Here is a 24,546-nt window from a genome sequence, read left to right on the forward strand (position 1 = left end):
GCCCATAAAAGAACTGTGACCCAAAATTCTGTTCCAAGACTGTCACTCTTTGTTTGCTCTTTGTGATTTGTCCCTTATCACATTGACCTTCAAGCACAAGAGGAATTATGCTTCATTGTAGAACATTGGTTGAACAGGTGTACCATGATCTATTTATTCAACCATTCATTGTTTGATACAAGTTATTTCCATATACTGGCTATTATAAATTACTTCCATGAATATGGGGATCCAGATGTATCTTCTAAGCACAGACTTCATTTTCTTGCACTCAGAAATGGGATTGATGGATTATATATTAGGTCTATTTTTAATATTTTTTTGAGAAATGTACATACTGTTTTCCATATTAATTATACCAATTCATAATCAGTAGTATGCAGGAATTTTTTTTCCTACACTGTTGCCAAATATGTTATCTCATACTCTTTTGAAAACAGCTACATTATCAAATATGAGATGTGGTTTTCCTTTACATTTCTCTGATGATTAGTGATGCTGAACAAAATTTCACGTCTGTTGGGCATTTGCATGTTCTCTTTGGAAAAATACTTTTGAGGACCTTTGCACATTTTTTAATTAGGTTATTTATTTATTTTTGTTGCCTTTGTTGTCTTGCTTTTAAATTGTGTGAGTTCCATCTATGTTTTTACTTTTAGCCCTTTTCAAATATGTTTTCCTGTTCTGTAAGTTTCCTTTATACTTTTTTGATGGTTCCCTTTGCTACGAAGAAACCCTTGTGTTTGATTTTTACCATTTGTCTGGTTTTGCTTTTATTACCTGTGCTTTTGCTTTCATATCACAAAATATAATCACCAAAAACAATGTTGTGAAGCTTTTTTTTCAAGAAATTTTATAGCTTCATATGTTACAATTGAGTTTAGAACTCATTTCTAGTACATTTCTAGTTAAAAAAAAATGTTCCAATTTCAAAAAAAAGTAATGTAGAGATTAAAATGTTTCTCTACAAGATTTTTATCATCTATTGTGTGCCTTGCAAAAAATCCTCCAAGAGACTAAATCACACAGCATTTCTATTTAATACTACTTAATATAATACATCATTCTAAATTAATGTATTAATTTAGTTTGCATATGTAAACTAAATTAATACATTAAATATTAGTAGATATTTGATGCTTGTAAATCTCTGAAGACTACACATTCCAAGTGGTCAAATGGCTTTTTCATGGATCATTTCCTTAAGAAATAGGGAATTTTCAAATAGACTAATATAGACTGAAGGAAATAATAAATGAATATATAAATATTTATGAAGGACTAAAAATTAATTAAATATCAGCATTAGAAATCATTTACTCACTCATACATTGAACAACCATTGATTATGTTACTGTCTGCTAAGCAAATAATAATCAGAATGGCCTAGTGCTAACAGTCCATAGAAATGTTAAAATAGAAGAAAAAGATTTTTTAGCTTATTACTATAAAAAATTGGAAACATATAGAAAAGTAGGAAAATAATATAAAGGATACCCATATAACCTCCATCCAGAGTCAACAATTATTAACATTTTTCTAGAATTGCTCCATGTGTACATGCAATTTGAATGAACAATTTGAAAGAAAATTATAGTTGTCGTAACACTTTCCCCCTTAATACTTCAGCATGCATCTACAGGATTAAAATATTATAATATTGCAACCATTTCTAACAAAATTAACAATGCCTATAGTTCATATTGAATTTTCCCACAGTTGTTCAAAACATAGCATTTTCACCTTTTTATCCACACACACATGCAAAAAAATAATAATAATTTAAAAATAGAATCCAATTTGGTTGTTCTTTGTCTTAAGTCTACCCTCTCTACCTGTTTTTTTTCTTTTAATGAGAATTGACTTTCTGAATAGACCAGGCCAATTATCATATAGAAAATTTCACATCCTGGGTTATCTCATTGTTTTCTTATAATGTCATTTATTATATAATTATAATTTCTTATAAAAGACATTAGATATAAGAGCGTGACTAAATTCAGGTTAAATATTTCATAAGTGATGTTGTGTGTTGATTATTACATCAAATTTCATAGGTGATGTTGTGTGTTCATTATTACATCAAAAAAAAAGAGTACAGAGTATCTGGTTGTTACAATATTTGTGATGTATTTTAATTACATGGTTAAAGAACTAACCCCAGGTTTGCGATTAAGGAATAATTTAAGGGATTGTGCTTTGGCATGTTGTGAACACCCTATTCTGCTAACTTTTCATTTAGTGGTTTGATCATTGGTTGAGTTACTTTTTTTCTTGAATCAATTATTTCATTAGACTTTATGAAGTAAACTTTATATTTCTGTTTCTCCTCTTCAATGATCAATTTCCAGTTTTCCCAAGCAGTTTTTACATCTTAAGTATGTTATTTAAAATATAAAAGGTCAAAAACCCAAAATTTTAAGTATGATGGGATATTTGTAATGGAGACTTACTCATCTTTGGTTTTTTCTTGTGTTTTCAGCAAAATGGGAAGCCACATTTTTATGAAAATCTCATTGTTGAATCTTTTGAGGAAGCACCTCTTCATGTTCTGGTTTTCACCTACATGGGATATGGAATTGGAACCTTATTTGGCTATTTCAGAGACTTTTTGAGAAACTGGGGAATAGAAAAATGCAATGCAGCCGTAGAGCGAGAAGAACAAAAGGTATGTATATGCATCTCCCTGGATCTGTGTCCTTGTCTGCTCTGAAATGCTCTCAGAAATGGTGATGCAGAGACAAGACCTAGATGGTCTGGAACTATTCAGGGTAAATTCTAGTAATTTCTACCCCCTAAACCTCCCTCTCTGTGTGTTCATGGATTTTTTTAAATTAGAGCTTTATATTTATACAGTAGGTTCTTTACAAGCTCATACATGCATAGAAATTGATAGATTTGTTTTTACAAACATTTTTTTAGCAACTGCTAATTGCCAGACACTGAATGTAAGCTCTTCTATTCATTTAAATGTTTAATTTATATACGTATATATGTCAGGAAATAGATATCACTTGAAAGATAAAAACATCAAAATATGAGAGTAAGGACACCTGAGATCTTACTCTCATCTTCTAACTATAGATTGAATATTTACACCCTATCCTGAAATAGGAAAGTATATCTGAATGAAATATAATATTTTAATTTCATCTCATCAGTTTCTCAGCTTTCCCACTATTGATGCTTTGCACTAGATAATTCTTTGATGTGAGAGGCTCCCATGTGCATTGTAAGAATTTTAACAGCATACCTGCCTTCACACACTAGATTAATCACTGCTCTCCACAACACACACACACACACACACACACACACACACACACACACATTTGATCATCAAAAATTCCTCCAGACAGTACCAAATGTCTCATGGGATACAAAATCACCCATGATTTAGAACCACTGATCTAGTCACTCTTTATAATTAACCCATAAAAGCCTACATCATCTGGTGTTTGCAAAGAGTTAGAGAACAACCTGGAAAATATTCAGAGCTCTACAAAAACCCTGCATTGTGTTAATACATTTTTCAAATTGGTTCAAAATATTTATGATGCCATGAATCTCTTTTTTCCAAAACTTGCTTTTGGATATTGTGAATATTGCCATGAACATAGGTGAGACATGAATGTCAGTGTAACAAGAGAATCTCAACTCATGTGATTTATCAAGTACTACCATTGGTAAGATAAACATTTATCACACTAACACACCCATGAACAAATCATATGGATCACTTCTTTTGGAATTTCCTTAAGCGAAGTGTATCACCTTCAGAAGAAAATCAGACTCAGCTCCATTATTATAATCCCTGTTGACCTTTACAAATATTTTAGCACATGTTAGGGGTGATCTACATAGAAGAAAATATAGGGCATGCCATCAGAAAATTTGAATTCCAGTATACAAACAAGTAATCCATTTGCTCAAAAGTGATGCTAGGGAACAGAGATGTGGCTCACAGGGATCTTTACCCTGTGACTCTCTTAGCAAATGAGGAAGTCTTGATGCTGAGGCCTGACTGAGGAGCAGGAGTTTGCCAAGTAAGCAAGGATGCAAAGGAAAACATTCTCAAAAGAGGGCATTGCTTATACCAAGGCGTGTGTCCACTCATTAATCAAGCCAGTTTCTTTTTGAGCATGGGTTTTTGTGCTGTGGACTGTGCCACAACCTGGGGATACCAGAATAACCAAGTCGGACATAGTTCCTGCACTCAGAGACTAAATTATAAAAAAGCAACAGCATTAGGGGAGGAAAGAGACATGCCTAACTTGAACCTTCTGCTCAGTGAAGCCTTCTGTGAGGGACAGAAAGTTGAAGTGAGATCTGAAGACTGAAGAGCAAGCAGTAAGGCAAAGGGTGAGGTAAGACCCAGTGGGGAGGGGCAAGGATTCTTTAAGGAGAAGGTATGTGGGCAAGATGGTCCAGGGTAAGAGAAAGCATTGTGTATTCAAGGAATTCCAATGACTGGAGTGTTGTGAGTGGGAGCAAGAGTATGTGAGGAGGAAGACTGAGAGGCAAGCAGGGGCTGGAGTATAATGGGTTTTTATAAGCCATGGACATATATTGTAGAAACAGCAAGAAAGTGTTGAACAACTTCAGACAGAAGAATGCAAATTGGTATATGTAAAAAGATCATTCACTGTACTATGAGAAATGGGTTGCAGAAAGTCAACATAGAGATGAAAACCTGGGCAAGAAACTTATACTGAAACCAAGGTAGTAATAGTAGGGGTGGTGATTAGGCCAAGAGATGTAGAAGAAGTGGAGCTAGAGATGGTCGATTTGACCTGGGAATTTAGGAAGATGGACAAAATCAATGGCCACACTCACATTTATGCAGATGGGCACAAGGTAGTGTCATTAATTGAGATGAGAAATAGAGAATAAAGATCCAGATGGAGGGGGAAACTGGTCAATTCCTTTTTTGCCAAGTTGAATTAGAAGAGGTGGCAACTAAAAATAGAGATCTGGACCATGAGAGAAAAAAGTCTCAGATGGACACCATGGCAACTTCAGTGTGTCTTCAGCATACTGACATGAATCAAAGCCAGAGAAGTCGACAAGATCTCCCAGGGCAGGTCTGAAAAGAAAAATAAAGAGAGAGAGAGAGAGAGAGAGAGAGAGAGAGAGAGAGAGAAAATGAAAAGAAAATGAACTTCAAGAATTTAGTACATGTCAGGGATGGAATTCCAATTCAGGACTAGAAACAAAGCAACCACAAAGAAAGCTAATGGTAGCTTAGAAAAGAGGTCATTGTGCTTAAAATAGGGAAGAAAGGAAGGAAATCAAAAGGGAACTCATTGTAGAGACATTTAGAAAGTCATCAAGTCTTGGTGGCTGAATGCGTGGAAGGTAAGATAGGAGAAGGAATACAGGGAGGTTCCAGATTTCTTGCTTGGATTGACATGTGAATGGCAGTGTCAGATCCATCTTATATTGACAAACGATGGTGACAGACCCAAGAAAGGCCCCCACAGGGAGCTCTGAAGACAAAAGGCTCTTCAGAGTCATTCTGAACTGTGGGAAGGAGGCTGGGCATTTGAACTTTGGCATTGATAGGGGTTGCTCCTAAGGATCCTGGCTGAGGAAGATCCCTTCAGGCCCAGGTGATGCTCAGAGAAATTTTTAGCCTCCAATGCTTCCAACAACTAGGAGAATGGGTAAGTCAGTCCTGAAGGAGGGACTGTGGGCAGCCTATGCTTTAACAGCATTCCAAATTGCTACAAGAACTGCTTAACCCACTTTATATGGGGAAGGCCCTGCCTTAAATAAATTGATAATTTACATTTCTTTACAAAATAAATGGTTTCCATCCTGTTTGATCTTTACAAGGTTGAGAGCATCAATCAATATGCTCATATTGATTGATGGCATACATTTTTATATGGTATATCTTTTATTATTTTTCCCATTTGAAACCCTTAAATGATTCAGAGCCTTTTAGAGTGACAGGTTCTGACTAACTGTGATCACTATATTCCTTCTGATGGGACTTGATTATTCTCAATCATGCCTACAGACTGACCCTTTATCCTTTGAATAGTCTTCTTGCTTCCTTTTAATGAACTATCTGAGGCACATCTTGAAGTCTTTTGCTCAAAACAGGAACTATGCTATTTTCCCATTCATCCCTGGTTCTTTTTAGTGGAAAGGAGTATTACATTTTAAAAACTGGTCACTAAGAATGCAGAATGCATTGCCTGACAAGACAAAACAATCATTGGCAAATTCCCCAGGTGATTTTCACATGCAGCCAAATACTTTAGTACCATGCTTCTCAAACTTTACTAGGCACACAAATTATCTGGTGGTCATGTTCAGATGCAGATTCTGTCACACCAAGATTCTGTATCTCTAAATAACCTCCCAAGAGAAGTGATGCTGCTGGTCCAGGGACCACATATTGATCCAGTTTGGTGCCATCACCTGACAGCTTGTTAGAACTCTCAGGCCCAGCCCAGCATTTCTGAAGCAGATCCTTTATTTTAACATGATCATTGATGATGTGGACATGCACTAAAGTTTGACGAGAACTTCTATTCTAGATATTCCATATTTGAAGTTCACCTGTGATCAGGTTAAAAAAAAAGCATCATCCCACGAAGCCTCTAGGTGCTCATCACCTTTCACTTGTACAGCTATTCTACTGTCACTTCCGTAAAATGGAGTCCCAGCCCATCTATACTTTATTTTGGTAGTTTTTTGGATGCCAACCAATCCATATTAGCAGTTGAAAATACAGATTCAGAGCTTCTCAACCATGAGTGCCAACCTTATCTATTGATCTACCCCAGGAATTTGTCTTTGCCAACTTTTGTCTTCAGTATCACCTCCAAATTGCTCTATCCTACTTCATCCCTAGAGTCTATGTCCCTTGATTTTAGTTTCTTTCTATTCTAAACTCCCCCATGTTCTCTTTTTCTTCCTTGTATCCAGCTTAAATTCCACAGCTTTGATACACCCTCAATTTGATGCACATCCCTGCTTAAGATGACCAATCACCCTTTAAATTCAGCATCACTAGGCCCAAGGTGGCTCAGTGCCTCCTGCCAATCACTCTGCCTTGCCTTGTACATTTAGTCACTACCTTCTTTCCCCTCAACATCTCTTGGCCCTATTGACATTCAGCAAATAATTATGTTTCCTACTTCACTGAAAAAATAGAAGAAAGCCAGAACTCCCACCTGCTTGCTCTCCTTCACCACTTCCTTACCGACATCTGTGCTTACATATTTCACCTTCTACTCCCTTTCCACGGAGAAGGTGGATGGACTCCCTTCCAGGCCAGCCCTCCACCTGTGAACTAGATCCCATTCATCAGCAATCCCTTAGCCTTGACACATTCAAATTCTGCGTTCAAGCTTCCCTTCCAAGCCTGTGCCTTTCATAATCTCTCCCAGATTAGTCAGTGATGACTCCACCAGTCCAGGTGCTCTAGACAAAAACAGCTTAAGTCATCCCTGACTTCTCTCTTTGACCCCATCATGTATATAATACATTTTATATATTATCAAATCTATAGGCAATAATAATTGTTCTGTGTTTAAAATATATGTATCAGACTACATTTTGCCATACTGCTGCCTCCAGGTTTGTGTTCATTAGCACCTTCTCTTATGTACCCGGTTTCTACTTTTGAACTCTACAACCTTCTCTCAACTGACAAGCACTGTTATTCTTTTAACACCTAACTCTATACAGAACCCTTTCATGCCTTTCCGACTCACGTGGACAAAGAGCCACAGAAGGTTGAGGCTCTGCAGAATACAGCCCCCTCATGTCTGTAATTTCATTTCCTCTACAACTCTCCCCTACTCTACACTGCTTCAAACACTAGGACCTCCTCGCTCTTCTTCAAGCATCACCTACATATACCTTCCTTGGAGATTTTTCACTCCCATTTCCCTCTACCTTGAGTGATCCTCCCTCAGGTATTTGTGTGGCGTATTCCCTCACTCCTTGACTCAAGCGTCACAAAAGAATCAAATACCTTTAAATGCAGTAGGAATCACTGACCAGTGAAATCCCCCATCTCCCTTACCAGGGTTGGTTCCAAATATGTTCTGGTCTAAAATCAAATCCACTCTCATAGGGGTGGAGATTTTCTATTAGTGCATCCATCAGAGCAGATCCCATAGGCTGGGAAGACAACTCCAAAATATTAAAGTTCTAAAAATATTTTGCACATTAGGATCATCAATTAAATGAGATCACAACCTCTCACAATGAGTACACGCAGAATCCAGAATTGACTTGGAGATATATATGTGTGTATGTATGTGTGTGTATATACACATATGTATATATGTATGTGTATGTACATATACATATATATAAAACATGTATATATGTAAAATATGCACATACAATATATATCATGTATATAATACATGTTATATATTATATATTAGTTATAATGCAATTGACAGTATATTTTTATTATAATTAATGTTATATAGAAGATACCTATGTACAAATAATTCCTGATGTCGCCTTCAAAAGTTAGTCAAATTGTTTTTTTTTTTTATTTCTTTTACAGTATAGACCCCTCTGCTTTATTCAGCAACAGGAAATATAGGAAAGTGGGAAGGATGGACTACATTAAATAGTCAAAAGCCAAGCAGTGGAATGGGTGGATTATGACTGCCTTAACAAAGAGCCACTTATCAAACTCTGGTCTTTTTTCTTTTTCCCTTTTCCTTTTATTATGGAAATAATGAGTAAAAGCAACCACTTCCTGTGTCCCAGTCCCTTAGTGCACCTCACTACACTTATTTTCCTTTGCATTCACCCTATCCTTTCCTTAACACAAATGAGATTGTATTACATATAGTGCTGTGCTGTATAACTAACTTCTTTTTTAAAAACCTAACTATAATATATATCTGGATATCTCTTCAGGCCAATACAGGGTTACTTCATTCCTTTTAGTAGCTTTATGGTTGTATTCTATAATATGAATGTAGCATAATTTATTTATGATCCCCTTTTTATTATTGTAAATAATTTGTCAATGAGTAACATTTGCATCATTCTAGGATAGTTCCTAGAAGTAGCTTTCTGCCTCAAAGGAATGCATGCTTTAACTTCTGTGAGAAACTGACAAATTGTCTTTCAGAAAAGCTTGCAGAGCAAGACTCAAGTGATTAATAGCTGAGTATAGTTCCTTGTCCACATTTGGTATATTGATACTATCAACATTATTTTAAAAAATTTTGCCAATATCATGGGAGAACATTTTTATTCATATTTTATTTCACATCTTCCTGAGTAATAATGAGGCTAAGCTTCTTTTCACATAATTTTTATTTATTCATACTTATTTTTCCTGAATTGTCTATTTAAATTCTTTGCTCAAAATATTATTAAATTTTCTTGTTGAATTAGCAGTACCCTCTCTATCCTTATATGGATCATTTATTCTTTAAGAGTATTTTAAATATTTTTTCCAATTCTGTTTCTTGGCTCTTGACCTGTATTTTTTTAGCTGTATACAAATTATCAGCTCATTTGTATCAAACATTTCTTTTAGTAACTGGCTCTGTGGTGCAAAACCTCTAGCGAAACCTGCAATGGCTATTCAAACATTTCTTTTATGTTCTCTTTGTTGTTATTTTTTTTATCTTTGAGAAGAGGGAGATTAGTCATGTTTAGGAAGGTTCTTTTTTCAACTAAAGTCTTGATAAATTTTCCTACAGTTTCAGTCAATACTTTTATGATGTCAGATATTTATTTTATATGTGTATGCACAAATCCATTAGATTTATTTTTATGTGTTGTGAAAAGTACAAGGACTAATTTTTAAAGATATTTCTAGTTGTTCCAGTATCATTAACTATATATTTTTAACCCACTGTCAAGAAATATTGATCAATCCATCTATTTCTTAGATAACTGTAAGTTTTTAAGTAAATATTAGATTTTTTTTCCTCTGTGTATGCTTGAGAATTAACTAGTCAAGTATTGAATTTTGAAAAAGAGCTTTCCACTTTGATTGGGAATTCATTAAATCTATAATCTAACTTTATAACATGTAAATCTTCAAAATATTTAGTCTTCTCACTTGGAAAAAAATTCTTTCCATTTCTTTGTTTTTCTAATGTTCTTTTTAAAATGTTTTATATTTTTTTAATAAAAGTTTCACCATTTATTTTTTTGGAACAATTTTTATGGTATTATTGAGATTATCTTTTTTTCTTCATAACATCTTCTAATTATTTATTGCTAGCATATAGAAAGCCTATTGATATTTTCATATTTTAATCTCAAATGTACCACTTTAATGATTTCTCTCCTTTATAGCTTCTCATATAGGTGAATTAAAATTTCTTGAAATTTTTCGTGTCCCACAAAAAAAAATGTAGGTTATCTAGTAGGTGATTATTACAAGACACTTGCTAATTGTGTTAGTTAAGTCCTCTAGTTTTACTTTTTGTCTACTCAAGCGTTTTCAATAAATGTGTGTTAATACCTTTCTCATATGTATTTTAGTGTTAACTCTCATATACATAAAAGTTCCTGGTTCTACCAGTTCTTGGTGGATTATCCCTCATACATTACTTTTCAAGATATACTCTGTAGCCTGGTTTTAATCATTATACATCTACTTTTTCTTCACTAGCCATTCCTTTCTTTCCACGCTTCACAATTTTCAGAGAATGTTTGCCTCTTATAAGCAGCCTCTATATTGATTTAAAACAAATACTAAAGCTTCTGTATTATAATAACATTAAATATTACTTAAAGTATATTAAACCACTGTTTTCATAGGCTAAAAATGGTCTCACACTAGCAATTCCATATGACTAAACCTATCATTTTGTTGACTCATTTTAGACTTATTTCTGCCTTCATTATGTTTTATGTACACATTGTTGTCTTTTTTTAAAAAAAATATTTCTCTCTTTATACCATGGTCCATTTCTTTGTTTTTCTTTAATTTATATTTTAATATCATTTCACTTATTGTAATGTCCTACAGGTTCATCCATGTGGTTGCAAATGAGAGGATTTTCTTCTTTTTTAAGACTTCATGGTATTCCATCATGTACATATACATTTTCTTTTTCCATTTATCTGCGATGGACACTTGGATTATTTCCATATCTTGTCTATTGTGATAATGACAATATGAAGATGAGTATGCATATACTTCTTATAGACACTGATTTCATTTCTTTAGGAATTTTATCCATGAGCGAGATTGCTAGATTATATAGTAGTTGTATATTTAATTTTTTAATAACTCCATGTTGTTTTGCACAATAGCTGTTATCAATTCACATTCTCACCGTGCATAAGGTTCCTTTTTCTCAAAGTCTTTATCAACCCTTGCTATCTGTTGTCTTTTTTTTTATTGATTGTTCAAAACATTACAGAGCTCATGATATATCATCTTTCATACATTAGACTCAATTGGGTTTTGAACTCCCATTTTTACCCCAAATACAGATTGCAGAATCACATCTGTTACATACTCACATTATTACATAATGGCATATTAGTGACTGTTGTATTCTGCTACCTTTCCTATCCCCTACTATCCCCCCTCCCCTCCCATCTTCCCTCTCTACCTCCTCTGCTGTTGTTCAATTCTCTCCCCTTTTTCCCCCTCCCCCTTGCCCCTCATAACCTCTTATAATTTTGTGTATCATTGAAGGTCTCCTATCATTTCCATATGCTTCCCCTTCTCTCTCCCTTTCTCTCCCCCCATTCGTCTTTGTTTACTGTTAGTCTTTTCCTCATGCTCTTCCTTCCTGTTCTGTTCTTAGTTGCTCTCTTTATATCAGAGAAGACATTTGGCATTTGTTTTTTAGGGCTTGGCTAGCTTCACTAAGCATAATCTGCTCTAGTGCCATCCATTTCCCCGCAAATTCTATGATTTTGTCATTTCTTAGTGCTGCATAATACTCCATTGTGTATAGATGCCACATTTTTTTATCCATTCATCTATTGAAGGGCATCTAGGTTGGTTCCACAGTCTAGCTATTGTGAATTGTGCCGCTATAATCATTGATGTGGCCGTATCCCTATAGTGCGCTCTTTTAAGGCCCTCAGGGAATAGTCCGAGAAGGGCGATAGCTGGGTCAAATGGTGGATCCATTCCCAGCTTTCCCAGGAATCTCCATACTACTTTCCAAATTGGCCTCACCATTTTGCAGTCCCACCAGCAGTGTACAAGTGTACCCTTTGCCCCACATCCTCGCCAGCACTTGTTGTTGTTTGACTTCATAGTGGCTGCCAATCTTACTGGAGTGAGATGGTATCTTAGGGTGGTTTTGATTTGCATTTCTCTGATTGCTAGAGATGGTGAGCATTTTTTCATGTACTTGTTGATTGATTGTATGTCCTCCTCTGAGAAGTGTCTGTTCAGGTCCTTGGCCCATTTGTTGATTGGGTTGTTTGTTATCTTATTGTTTAATTTTTTGAGTTCTTTGTACATTCTGGATATTAGGGCTCTATCTGAGGTGTGAGGGGTAAAAATTTGTTCCCAGGATGTAGGCTCTCTATTTACCTCTTTTATTGTTTCTCTTGCTGAGAAAAAACTTTTTAGTTTAAGTAAGTCCCATTTGTTTATTCTTGTTATTAACTCTTGGGCTATGGGCATCCTATTAAGGAATTTGGAGCCCGACCCCACTATATGTAGATCGGAGCCAACTTTTTGTTCTATCAGACGCAGCGTCTCTGATTTGATATCAAGCTCCTTGATCCATTTTGAGTTAACTTTTGTGGATGGTGAGAGAAAGGGATTCAATTTCATTTTGTTGCATATGGATTTCCAATTTTCCCAGCACCATTTGTTGAAGATGCTATCCTTCCTCCATTGCATGTTTTTAGCCCCTTTATCAAATATAAGATAGTTGTAACTTTGTGGATTAGTCTCTGTGTCCCTGTTGTCTTTTTAATAACAGTCAATTTAACAAGTATGAAGTAGTATCTTCCTGTGGTAAATTTCATTTCCTCGATGATTTATAATGCTAAATATTTTTTCATAAACCTATTGGTCAGTTAGTATGTCTTCACAGAGAAATATCTGTTTGGTTTATTTGCCCATTTTATGGTTATTTTTTAGTTGGGTTGTTACTTTTAATTGGGTTACCTTGCTATTGAGTTGAGTTTATTATATATTTTGGATAATAATCTCTTATCAGATACATGGTATGAAAATATTTTCTAGCATTCCATTGGTTGATTCTTCACCTGTTGATTATTTCCTCTGCTGAACAGAGGATTTTTAGTTTGACATAATCTTATGTTTTCTTTTTTCTTTTTTTTTTTTTTGGTGTGCTTTTAGGGTCATATCCAAAAAAACAAATCATCCTTTGGACAATATTACTGCTACTTATTTATTAGGCCAGCAAAGGGATCTAGCTTCCCAGTTAGTCTCCCTGAATATCAACTTATTCTAGCTCTTCACTCTCCATTTGGAGTTACCCTGAAGTTAGTTTATATTATAAACCAATGTCAAGAAACTTTTCCCCTGTTTTCTTTCAGTAGTTCTATAGTATCAGGATTTAAATTTAACTCTTTAATCCAGTTTTAGTTCTTTTTTTGTTTGTTCTTTTTAGGTATTCATGACAGGAGAATCCATTTTGACATAATTATAAAAGCAAGGAATATCTTGTTCTAATTCAGTCCCCAGTACCTCTTGTTGAGTTCATTGTTTATGACATGAGGTGAGGTTCCAGTTTCATTCTTCTCCCTAAGGACATCTAATTTTCCCACCACCATTTATTGAAGAGATTGTCTTTCCCTGTTATGTGTTCTTGGCACCTGTGTCAATGGGTCATAAATGTGTAGACTTATATCTGGGCTCTCTATTCTGTTCCATTGGCCTATATGTCTGTTTTTATGACAGTACCATGCTGTTGCTATTACTATTACTTTGTAGTATATTTTGAAACCCAGTATAATATCCTCTCAGTTATTCAGAAAAGTCTGTGGTTATTAAACCCATGACAGTGTACATATAAGGGAATGTGTTTCTATGTTTCTATCATTTGATTATTGATTTGGCTGAGTATAGGATTTTAAGTTCAAAATAATTTGTCCTCAAAATCTTTTCTACCATTGTCATCAAAGAAAAGTCTAAAGCAATTTAACTCTTATTCCCTTATGTAAAAACTGCTTTACCTCCTATAGGAAACCTTTTTGGGACTTTTCTCTTTACCCTTGGAGATTTGGAGTTGAAGTAGGATGTATCTGGATGTGAAATTATTCCTTTTCTCTAAGCAGTACTTGATGGGCTCTTTACATCTTACCTTTCAATCCTTTCTTCATCTCTAGAAAATTTCACTCTTTCTTCCTTCTCCTACTGCACCTTCTTTTCCTCATCCTTCTATTCATCTCCTTAATTGCCTGTTTTGAATTTTGTCATGCCAGTTACTGAGACATTGAATCTTTTGTATCAATCCATCATATCCCTTAACTTTTCTTTCATATTTTCTTTTCTCTTTGTCCCTTTTTCCACTATGTTCTAGGAAACTTAGTCAATTTAATATTGAAGCTTATTAATTTTCTTTTGGGCTATAGCCATTATACTCTTGAACTGTTTTATCCTTTTAATACATGCACTGTTCTGTTATGTCTCTATATATTGAGGCACTGCTCTTCCTTTTAGTTTCTGCTGCCCATCACAAAGCTTCATCCTCCGGACAATATTACTGCTACTTATTTATTAGGCCAGCAAAGGGATCTAGCTTCCCAGTTAGTTTCCCTGAATATCAACTTATTCTAGCTCTTTACTCTCAACTTGGAGTTACCCTGAAGTTAATTTATATTCATACCATTCTTCCCAAAAATGTTTCAAACTATGGTATCTTATGGTTTTATTTCTCCAGATTTTATTTATGTTCTGTCCTTTGTGATTCTTCTGATTTATTGATGATATTTTTTAATCTTTTAGGCATTTGTAACTACATTTGGCTTTATTAAATGTTTAATTTTATCTCATTTTATAGAACTTTTATAGGAGTGAAAGGATCCATATAAGTACTGAGTCTGTCATCTTTATTCTGTCCCCATCTGTGTTAGTCAGCTTTCCATTGCTGTGACAAAATACCTGAGAAAATCAACTTAGAAGTAAACTGACTCACAGTTTCAGAAATTTTAGCATATGATCACTTGGTCCCATTGCTTTGAGTCTGAGGCGAGACAGAAAAACATGTCAGGGAGCACATGATACAAGGCTGTTCTCCTCATGGTGACTAGGAAGCAAAAACAGAGAGAGACACATAGAAGAAGGGGCTCAGTTCCAAATATTCTTTCAAGAGCATAACCCCAATCACTTCCTCCCACGAGGCCCTTCCTCTGAAAGGTTCCACTACCCACCAATAGCACCACAGTCTGGCAACCAACTCTTTAACCCATGAGCCTTTGGAGGATATTTAAAATGAAAACCATAATATCACCTACTTCCTTTAATATAAAAATTAATTTATTTTAATTAATTAATTTAAGTTTCTCATGCTTCAAAGGACTAAAATTACCTTACTAACAAAAATAAAATTACAAGCATATTCTGATATTATTCTGAGCTTTCTGGTAATATTTCTCAAAAGGAAGTAAAGATATAAAAATAAATATTAGGTGAGAAAAGAAGTTTCAATGTATACATAAATTAATAAATGGTGTTTTATAATTACCTTCTTTCTCTAAAAAGCTATGATTCTATTTGGTACTTAACAGGCATGTAATTAAATCAATTAAGAGAGACTTGCTTCCAAATATAGCAACAATACTTGGACCGTGAATATCTTCTTTTCACTTCCTAATAAACCCCAAGCCCTGTTCATTGAATAAAGCATCGATAGTAGAATTTATTCCAACTTCCAATTTTTGCAGTGTTTTCTGACTTTTCACCTATTTATCCACAACAGCTGGATGGAAACATCTACTGTGTTTGGAAAATGATAGATGACCATCTAAGTTTAAAGTTAGAAAAAACAATGATTGCCACCTTGAGGAAGAAATAAAGCCCTTCTTTTGGTTATATTTTTAGGTTGGACTCATTCTTTCCTACACCTGACCCCCCAAAATGGTTGTGTCTTGATGACCTAGAATTACCTATCACGTTTATCCATTTGTGTCAGAAAGATAAACAAAGATAGTGAGTAAGCCATGATAAATTAAATGTATAGATAAATATATGTCCTGTTTCGATGTTTCTGTCTTTGAAATATCAAGTCTAGCTTCATTTTCTGGTGTAGTTATATTGCTGTGGGAAGCTTGTCTGAGACTAGAGGACATTGACCTTTTAGAGGTGTTGGCTGTTCCTGAAGAAAATTCACTGCTGCTCACAGGAATGGGGTGGAGTGAAAACACACCCAAGCAGAGGCAGGAAGCCACATGTGTGGGGAGAAGAGGAAAGCAAGCCAGTTTGTTCCCAGACCAGATCCTCCATTCTAAGGAGGCTGCCAAGGCTCAATTGTCCATCTCAGGACTATGTACGTTGCTGAACTTGTGTGTCAGATCTGGGTTAGTATTTACATCATACCCAAAAATACACCTCTGTGGTAAAAAAAAAAAAAAAAAAAAAAAAAACCTACCTTTTGTGACAAGGAAGGCACAAGTACCTAATCTGTAACATTGTTATTGAATGTGAAGATCATTCCCAGCAGGGTGTCTTCCTTGACCCCCCACACAATAGGTGTGAATCCCTCTAACTTGTCCTCAAAGCCTGTGTTTCAATAAATAGGTAACTGCCCATTTCCACATGGTACAGATTCTACATCTCTGAGTCAGAAGGGAGAAAATCGTGGGAGGATGTACATTGGAGCCAAGATAGCCTCTTCAACAAATGGTGCTGGGAAAACTGGAAATTCATATGCAACAAAATGAAACTAATGATGATGTAGCTTCATAAAGCAGGACATGGGGAAGCTACACATTGTTTCCTCCCATCAGTGCAGAGCTCCATGTGACTAGTAGACACTCCTGCTCTAGACTGGAGATATGTTGGACAGAGTTTTACATATTGTCGGTGAGGTATTTGTGTCACCAGTGGTACGCTAGAGAGAATCTGAATAATCCTGAGGACATTCTGAAGTCTCTCCTGGGAGAGGGAGTGAAGCCAGAGGATGACCCACTCCTCTTTCTGGGTCTGATTTTCCTGATGTGTCAAGCAGGCACTTGAGTTCTGTGATCCGTGTCCTCTCCATCCCTGCTGCCTTGTGAATCCTGGGGTGACAAATCTGAAATTAATTTTGTTTTGATTTTATAGACAGAATGGTTTTGTTTTATCCTTCTCTCCAAAATCAAATTTTGCTTTATTTTGAGTAAGATTTATCAAAAAACCCGAAACTGTAATTCTACTTAGATCCCAAAAATATTACCTGCAGACCTACTTTTACTCTTTTTCTCCTCATAAAAAAAATAAGTTTATATGGCACATTTTAAATAAGTATTGAAATGAATAGAAGGACACAAATAACATATGGGACATGAAATAATCCACCAACAGTAAATAGTCTGAAAAAAATATTTAATCAAAGGGGAAATAGTTTGCAAATAATTTTCCAGAGTATGCAATCTTGTCTCAAAAATATGTCTTTTTTTTTCCCTTGAGAATGTAAAAGGATCATATAATTACCATAAACTCATCATTTTAAATGATAATAAAACCGAAACCACAGCTATTTAGGAAAAAAATGCATTTGGTATGAAATTTTGAAATGTAACCAGTAGAGTTTCAAATTCACATGTAACAGTACCGTGTATGTTTATGAAATTTCTTTGTACAGAGTACCATAATGGGATTTCCATAGGGAACCCTAGGAATGATGTCATTATCACTGAGTACCAAGGGTCATGTGACACAAAGGACTGTGGCTTAACTATGGCCACCTTCCATAAAAGACCTGTATATTCTCATTAAGGAAGTTGGGGCCTTATCCCACATGATGGAGATTAGAGCCTACTTTTTCTTCTAATAGGCTTAGTGTCTCTGGTTTAATTTGTAGGTCTTTGATCCACTTTGAGTTGAGTTTTGTTCATGGTGAGAGATAGGGATTTAATTTCATTTTGTTGCACGTGGATTTCCAGTTTTCCCAGCACAATTTGTTAAAGAGGCTATCTTTGCTCCAATGTACATTTTGGTGCCTTTGTCTAATATAAGACAACTGTAATTATATGGGTTAGTCTCTGTGTCCTCTCTTCTGGACTATTGGTCCACCAGTCTATTTTGGTGCCAATAACATGCTGTTTTTGTTACTATTGCTCTGTAGTATAGTTTAAGGTCTGGTATAGTGATGCTACCTGCTTCACTCTTCTTTTTTTTCACATTATATTTTTTTATTTTTTTTTACATTATGGATTTTTAAAACAAAACTAAATGACAGCAGAATTTATTACAATTCTTATTTCACATATACAGCACAATTCAGTTTTTTATATCTCTGATTGTTACTTCACTCTTCTTGGTAATAATTGCTTTAGTTCTTCTAGGTCTCTTATTTTTCCAGATGAATTTCATGACTGCTTTTTCTATTTCTTTGAGGAATGTCATTGAGATTTTGATTGGAATTGCATTAAATCTGTATAGTGCTTTTGATTGGAAGTGCATTAAATCTGTATAATATGGTCATTTTGACAATTTTAATTCTGCCATCCAAGAACAAGGGAGATCTTTCCATCTTCTAAGCTCTTCTTTAATTTTTTTCCTTAGAAAAAAAATTTCTGTAGTTTTCATTGTAGCACAAGAATTAAAATCAAGAATTAATAAGTGGGATGGATTCAAACTATAAAGCTTCTTCTCAATGAAAGAAAAATCAGTGAGGTGAATAGAAAGCCTACATCTTGGGAGCAAATTTTTTCCACTCACACATCAGATAGAACACTAATCTCTAGGGTATTTAAAGAACTCAAAAAGTTAAACACCAAAAACAACAACAACAACAAACAGTCCAATCAATAAATGGGCCAAGGAACTGAACAAATGCCCCTTGGAATATGATATACAATCAATCTACAAATATATGAAAAAATGTTCAACATCCATAGAAATTAGAGAAATACAAATCAAAACTGCTCTAAGATTTCATCTCACTCCAGTGAGAATGGCCGTTCTTAAGAAAACAAACAACAATAAGTGTTGGTAAGGATGTGGGGGGAAAAGGTACACTCATACATTGCTGGTGGGACTGCAAATTGGTGCAGCCAACATAGAAAGCAGTATGAAGATTTCTTGGAAAACTGGGAATGGAACCACCATTTGACCCAGCTATCCCACTCCTCAGTCTATACCCAAAGGACTTAAAGTCAGCATACTACAGGGACACAGCGCCATCATGTTTATAGCAGTACAATTGACAATAGTTAAATTGTGTAACCAACCTAGATGCCCTTCAGTAGATGAATGGATAAAGAAAATGTGGTATATATATATACACAATGAAATATTACTCAGCAATAAAAGAGAATAAAATCATGGCATTTACAGGTAAATGGAAGAGGTTAGAAAAGATAATGCTAAGTGAAGTTAGTCAATCCCAAAAAACCAAATGCCAAATGTTCCTTCTGATATAAAGAAGCTGATTCATAGTGCGGTTGGGAGGGGAAGCATGGGAAGATTAGATGAACTCTAGATAGGACAGAGGGGTGGGAGGGAAAGGAAAGGGACATGGGAGTAAAAAAGATGGTAGAATGAGATGGATATTATTACCCTAAGTATATGTATGAAGACACAAATGGTGTGAATATACTTTATATACAACCAGAGATACGAAAAATTGTGCTCTATATGTGTAATATGAATTGTAATGCATTCTGATGTCATATATAACAAATCAGAATTTTAAAATTAATTAATTTTTTATTTAAAGACTGTAAAAAAGACTTGTGTATTCTCTATATTCTCCTGCAGAATGGAACAGCTCTGAAAATGAGTGGGCTAGCTAGTGGCACAAGAAGATCATCCAGAAAGGCCTTCCCACAGTCTTTGTTCCCTCGGGAAATATGCTGTCCATCTCATAAGGGAAAGAAGAGGATAGGAAAGCAAATGAGACACTCACTTCCAATTATTTAGTGACTCCCTGTTACCTAGAGAACAAAATTCAACTCCTCATGCAGAAGCCTAAGGCTCCTGCTTTCTCTGCCAAAGTAACCTTTCAGCCTCATCCATGCAACAGAGAATAGTGAAGGGATGGGATAAGAGAGGTAACCAGAGCCAAATAAATCAGGGCCTTGGCTTTGACTTGGAGTAAGATAAGAGCCAATATAGGCTCAGAGCAAGGAGTGGCAGGATATACCTGTTGTATTATCCTTATTCATTCTTCTCAAATGTTCTCCATATTTTAGCATACAAACTCATCCACCCTGAGAATCCTCCCCAAATATTCCTAATCATAACACCCTCATTCTTCCTTAGTGCCACCTCAGCGTCCCTCCCACTTAATCAGCTTCTCTGATTCCTTCAGCAAGATGTGATGCTTGCTCCTGGTCTAATCCTATGAATGCCTGCTTAGACCACAGCCATGACTTTTGCATTTTCTGCCTAGCATGTACTAGTAGAAGTCAAATGACAAAATCAGACATGTCTTCAGCTGGTCTTCAGATCCCTCCAGCCATGAGTTACATTTTATACAGGAACACAGTGCTATAGCTTTGGCTGGTGTCCCACAAGTTTCTCAGCCCAGTTTCCAGGCCCTCAGCAATATGACAGCCAGCCACCTGCCAATCAGCAGTTTTGCCAATAGGTCCAATAATTCAATTCCATCCATTCATCTAAAAACATGGTAAAGGGGAATACAGACATTCAAAAACAGTTAAAGCCAAATTATCATCTCAACCATTTTTTTCCGAACTAAACTGTCTAGACATAAACACATACCTGCCGTTCCCCTTCAGCCATAATTCTCTCTGGGAACACCGCAGGGACTCCTTGTCTCCACCACTTGTTCTGGGACTTGCTTTGTATGGTGCTGTCCTCTTTGTTACCCTTATTTATCACATTTTTACACCCCTTTCCCCACTAAAGGACAGGCTCTTTAAGGAGAGAGGTCTTACGGTTTTATTTGTGGGCCCCATTAGTTTCCTCAGCCACTGACTCTTGCTCAAAACAAAACAAAAGTCCACAGATGGATTGTTTGCAGGGCTCTCCCAGGTGTTCTCTCAGCCCTCAACTGCAAATGAAATAAAATTAAATTAAAAACCCAGAGCCCAAAGCTAACCGTCTACCTCTGTTACAGGATTTTGTGCCCCTGTATCAAGACTTTGAGAATTTTTACACGCGGAACCTTTACATGAGAATCAGAGACAACTGGAACCGGCCCATCTGCAGTGCTCCAGGGCCTCATTTTGATGTGGTGGAAAGGGTATCTGATGACTATAACTGGACATTTAGGTGAGGCAGACACCTGGAGGGGCTTGGTGGAAAAATAAAAATCCCTTCAAGAAATTCTAGCATGGGCACCAGATCACAGATCTGAAAAACCCCAAATACAGAGGTAGCTGGGGTCTTCATCATCCAGTCCTTGGCAGCTCTCCTGAGGCCAATAGAGGAAGTCACAGTAATTATGTTGGAAAGGTGGTTTATTTATAATGTAATTAAAGTGAAACCTGTGTCAGAAGTACAGAGTCAGCCTTGAAAAACCCTTTTCAGCTTTCCTGTCAAATTGTACCCTTCTGTTCTCCCTAATGGGGACAGTGGTGACATAGCTCTTGTTCCTTTAGAAATTCTTGTTGGACTTTGAACCAGAGCATGATTTTCATGAAAGCAATTGCCCAAGGGAAATGAGGAGTGAGTAGTACACCATGGCCCAGGATATCTTTCTCTAATGCTCCTCTCCACTTCATTATGGGTTGCTTTCCTCTAAGGATAAGCCATGATATGCTGAAAACAGTGTCAATTTAAAAGAAAAAGAAAACATATAATTTGGGCCAGGCCCAAATCCCAGTCTCTTGGGTACTGGGAGAATATTAAATGAGATAGTCCTCCGTGTTCACTTGCCTGTTTCCCTATAGGTTTACTGGAAGAATCATCAAAGATGTCATCAACATGGGTTCCTATAACTTCCTTGGGCTCGCAGTCAAATACAATGAGTCTATGAAGACAATAAAGGATGTTTTAGAAACATATGGCTCAGGTGTGGCCAGCACCAGACATGAAATGGGTATGTGCATCCACCACTTTGGAATTTCATCCAGTCCGGTCTCAGATTCCTTGTGACTACTTCTCAAGTCGAGATTGTATCTAGACTATGTGCCTCAAATCACTATTATAAACTTCAAAAAGCAAAAGGGGTATAAAAGTCTTTTTGAAAATTTCAAGCATTGTGCTATTGCCAGGTGGTTTATTAAATGTGTTTAAATTTTCACGCATGAGTGAAAATATAACTTTTCTGATCATATTTCTAAAATAGCAACTATTGTGCCTCCTCCAACAGAGCCTTTTCTGTCTTTTCTCTCACGTTTAGTATTAACATTCATCACTGATTCAAATAATCTTGTTTTTATGTTTACATATAACCTGTCTCTGCTACTCCAACATAAGCTTCATAAGGAGAGGAACTAGCCTTGTGGAATGTTGGGTTGAATGAATAAATGATAAATGAATAGACAAGATGGCACAGACTGCCTATTTATTTATCTTCTAGCCAAAAAAATAAAAAATAAAAATCTTATTCAAAGGAATAAAATTTGTAATAAGGAAACTTCCACTCCTCTCAACTGCAGGGAGAAAAAATACTGTGAACTTGCTCTTGGAGAATGCTTTGCAATAGCTGGTATGTTGTGGTGGTGATTGTTTTCATGTATCATAACATTTATTCCTTAAAAAATAAAATTCAGTGGCACACGCCTATAATCCCAGAAGATCAAGAGTTCGAAAGCCAGCTTCTGCAAAAATGAGGCACTAAGCAACTCAGTGAGACCCTGTCTCTAAATAAAATACAAAATATGGCTGGGGATGTGGCTCAGTGGTTGAGTGCCCCTGCGTTCAATCTCTGGTACCCCCCTTAAAAAATAGATAATAACATCCTGTACTGTAAGCAGCATGGGTGGTATTTTCCCATCTTCTAAAACAAACTGAATATCATGTTATCTAAGTGATGTGTCCAAGTGGTTCATTAACTACCCTATATTTCAGTCTAGTTCAGCTTTCTCTACTGTTATGATTCTCCATCATGAGGACAAATGCAAAATTTACCAGGTTAGTCCGAACCTGCCTAGGAATCAGTGAGAAGTCTGATGAAAAGGGATTTACCATTAATGAATAATGAATCACATGCCCCTCTTAGATAATTAGTATAAGGGCTTAAAGATCAAAAGTTATTTGAACAGTAAAACAAATAATTCAAATTGCACAATGTAACTTTATTTATTCAAGCAAGCATTTGACAAATAGCCAAAGCTCCAGTTTTAATGTGGTTGCTCAGATTTCTTAAGAAAGACAGCCTACTTAGCTTCAGAGAAAAGCTTTCTTAGCATGAGAGCTGGAGATGTAACAGGATGCTGGTGGGTTGTGGGAACAGGGTTGGTACTAACTCACCCATGATGCCCCATTTGGAGATGGAGAGAGAATGGAATAATACCCCAGCCATAAGAGGCACAAGTAAGAAACATTTATGGATGTTTCCTCTGGTGCTGGTGACATCCAGTATCAGGTTCGTAATGACCAGGCAAAAGTAGAGTCCTAGAGATGATGACCCCTTCACTCAGTGAGATAGAACACTCCACCATTATAGCTGGCAGAATCTGAAGGAAGGCATTTGACACTGGCTGTGGTTTACCTGCAAAGGAAAGTAGATATGGAATAAGGATCCCTGATTCCATGGGTTCAGCAAACCCAGAGAAACTATGCAGAAAGGAAGTTACCATTTGTTACTGATCACAGCCTAAATTCTTTCTCTGCCTACTAATACCTTTGAATTGTTAATCTTTTATATTTACCTGCTTCTTGCAACACTCAAGTTCAAGTTCCAAGAAGAGATTTCAATAGTTTCCAAGTGTGCATAATGACAGACCCAAAAAAGAAGTCACCCACACAAATTTTAGACAAATAGAAGGACTGAAACATAAAGATAAGCAATCAGTCAAGAAGTGAGTAAATAAGAGGGGACTTTGAAAGTATTCTGCAATATAAATAATAATCTTAACATGGCATGCAACAATTTGGAATAGTAGAACTCCAAAAGACATTTATTCTAAGAAATTCAAGTAACTCTTGGAAAACATGTGCTTTAGAGTCTTAAGAAAATATTTAACTGCACAAATGGATTAACAACAGATTTGCCTACTAAATGGAAAAGATTGAAATTTGGCCCCAAAACCCAAACTCAACTATGTGCTGTAAATTAAAATAAATATTATTAAATTAAAGTTATTACAAAGGATGAAAAGTATAAAGATAGGTCTTAACCAGATACCTGGTTTCTACCTCCCTGCTATAACTGAAAGTAAAGTGACCATGACACTCAGAGCGACCAAGACATCTTTATTGTGGCAGTGTCTGATTAACAGGGAAGGAGGAGGAGGAAGAAGAGGAGAAAGGGGGGGGGGCAGCAAAGTGAGAGAGAGAGAGAGAGAGAGAAGAAAGAGAGAATA

General features: G+C 35.9%; 1 protein-coding gene across 1 annotated transcript in view; it reads left to right on the forward strand.

Moving 5' to 3' along the window:
* SPTLC3 (serine palmitoyltransferase long chain base subunit 3) overlaps positions 1-24,546 on the forward strand; it is a 146,520-nt gene that overhangs the window by 34,805 nt on the left and 87,169 nt on the right. Inside the window, exons 2-4 of the mRNA XM_081291357.1 lie at positions 2,483-2,668; positions 21,192-21,346; positions 21,967-22,115. Coding sequence (XP_081147483.1) covers positions 2,483-2,668; positions 21,192-21,346; positions 21,967-22,115 — 490 coding nt within the window. The remainder of the gene's footprint in view (positions 1-2,482; positions 2,669-21,191; positions 21,347-21,966; positions 22,116-24,546) is intronic.

This window comes from Spermophilus citellus, assembly GCF_964194105.1.
Source record: "Spermophilus citellus genome assembly, chromosome: 4".
In the NCBI taxonomy this organism is placed as follows: domain Eukaryota; kingdom Metazoa; phylum Chordata; class Mammalia; order Rodentia; family Sciuridae; genus Spermophilus; species Spermophilus citellus.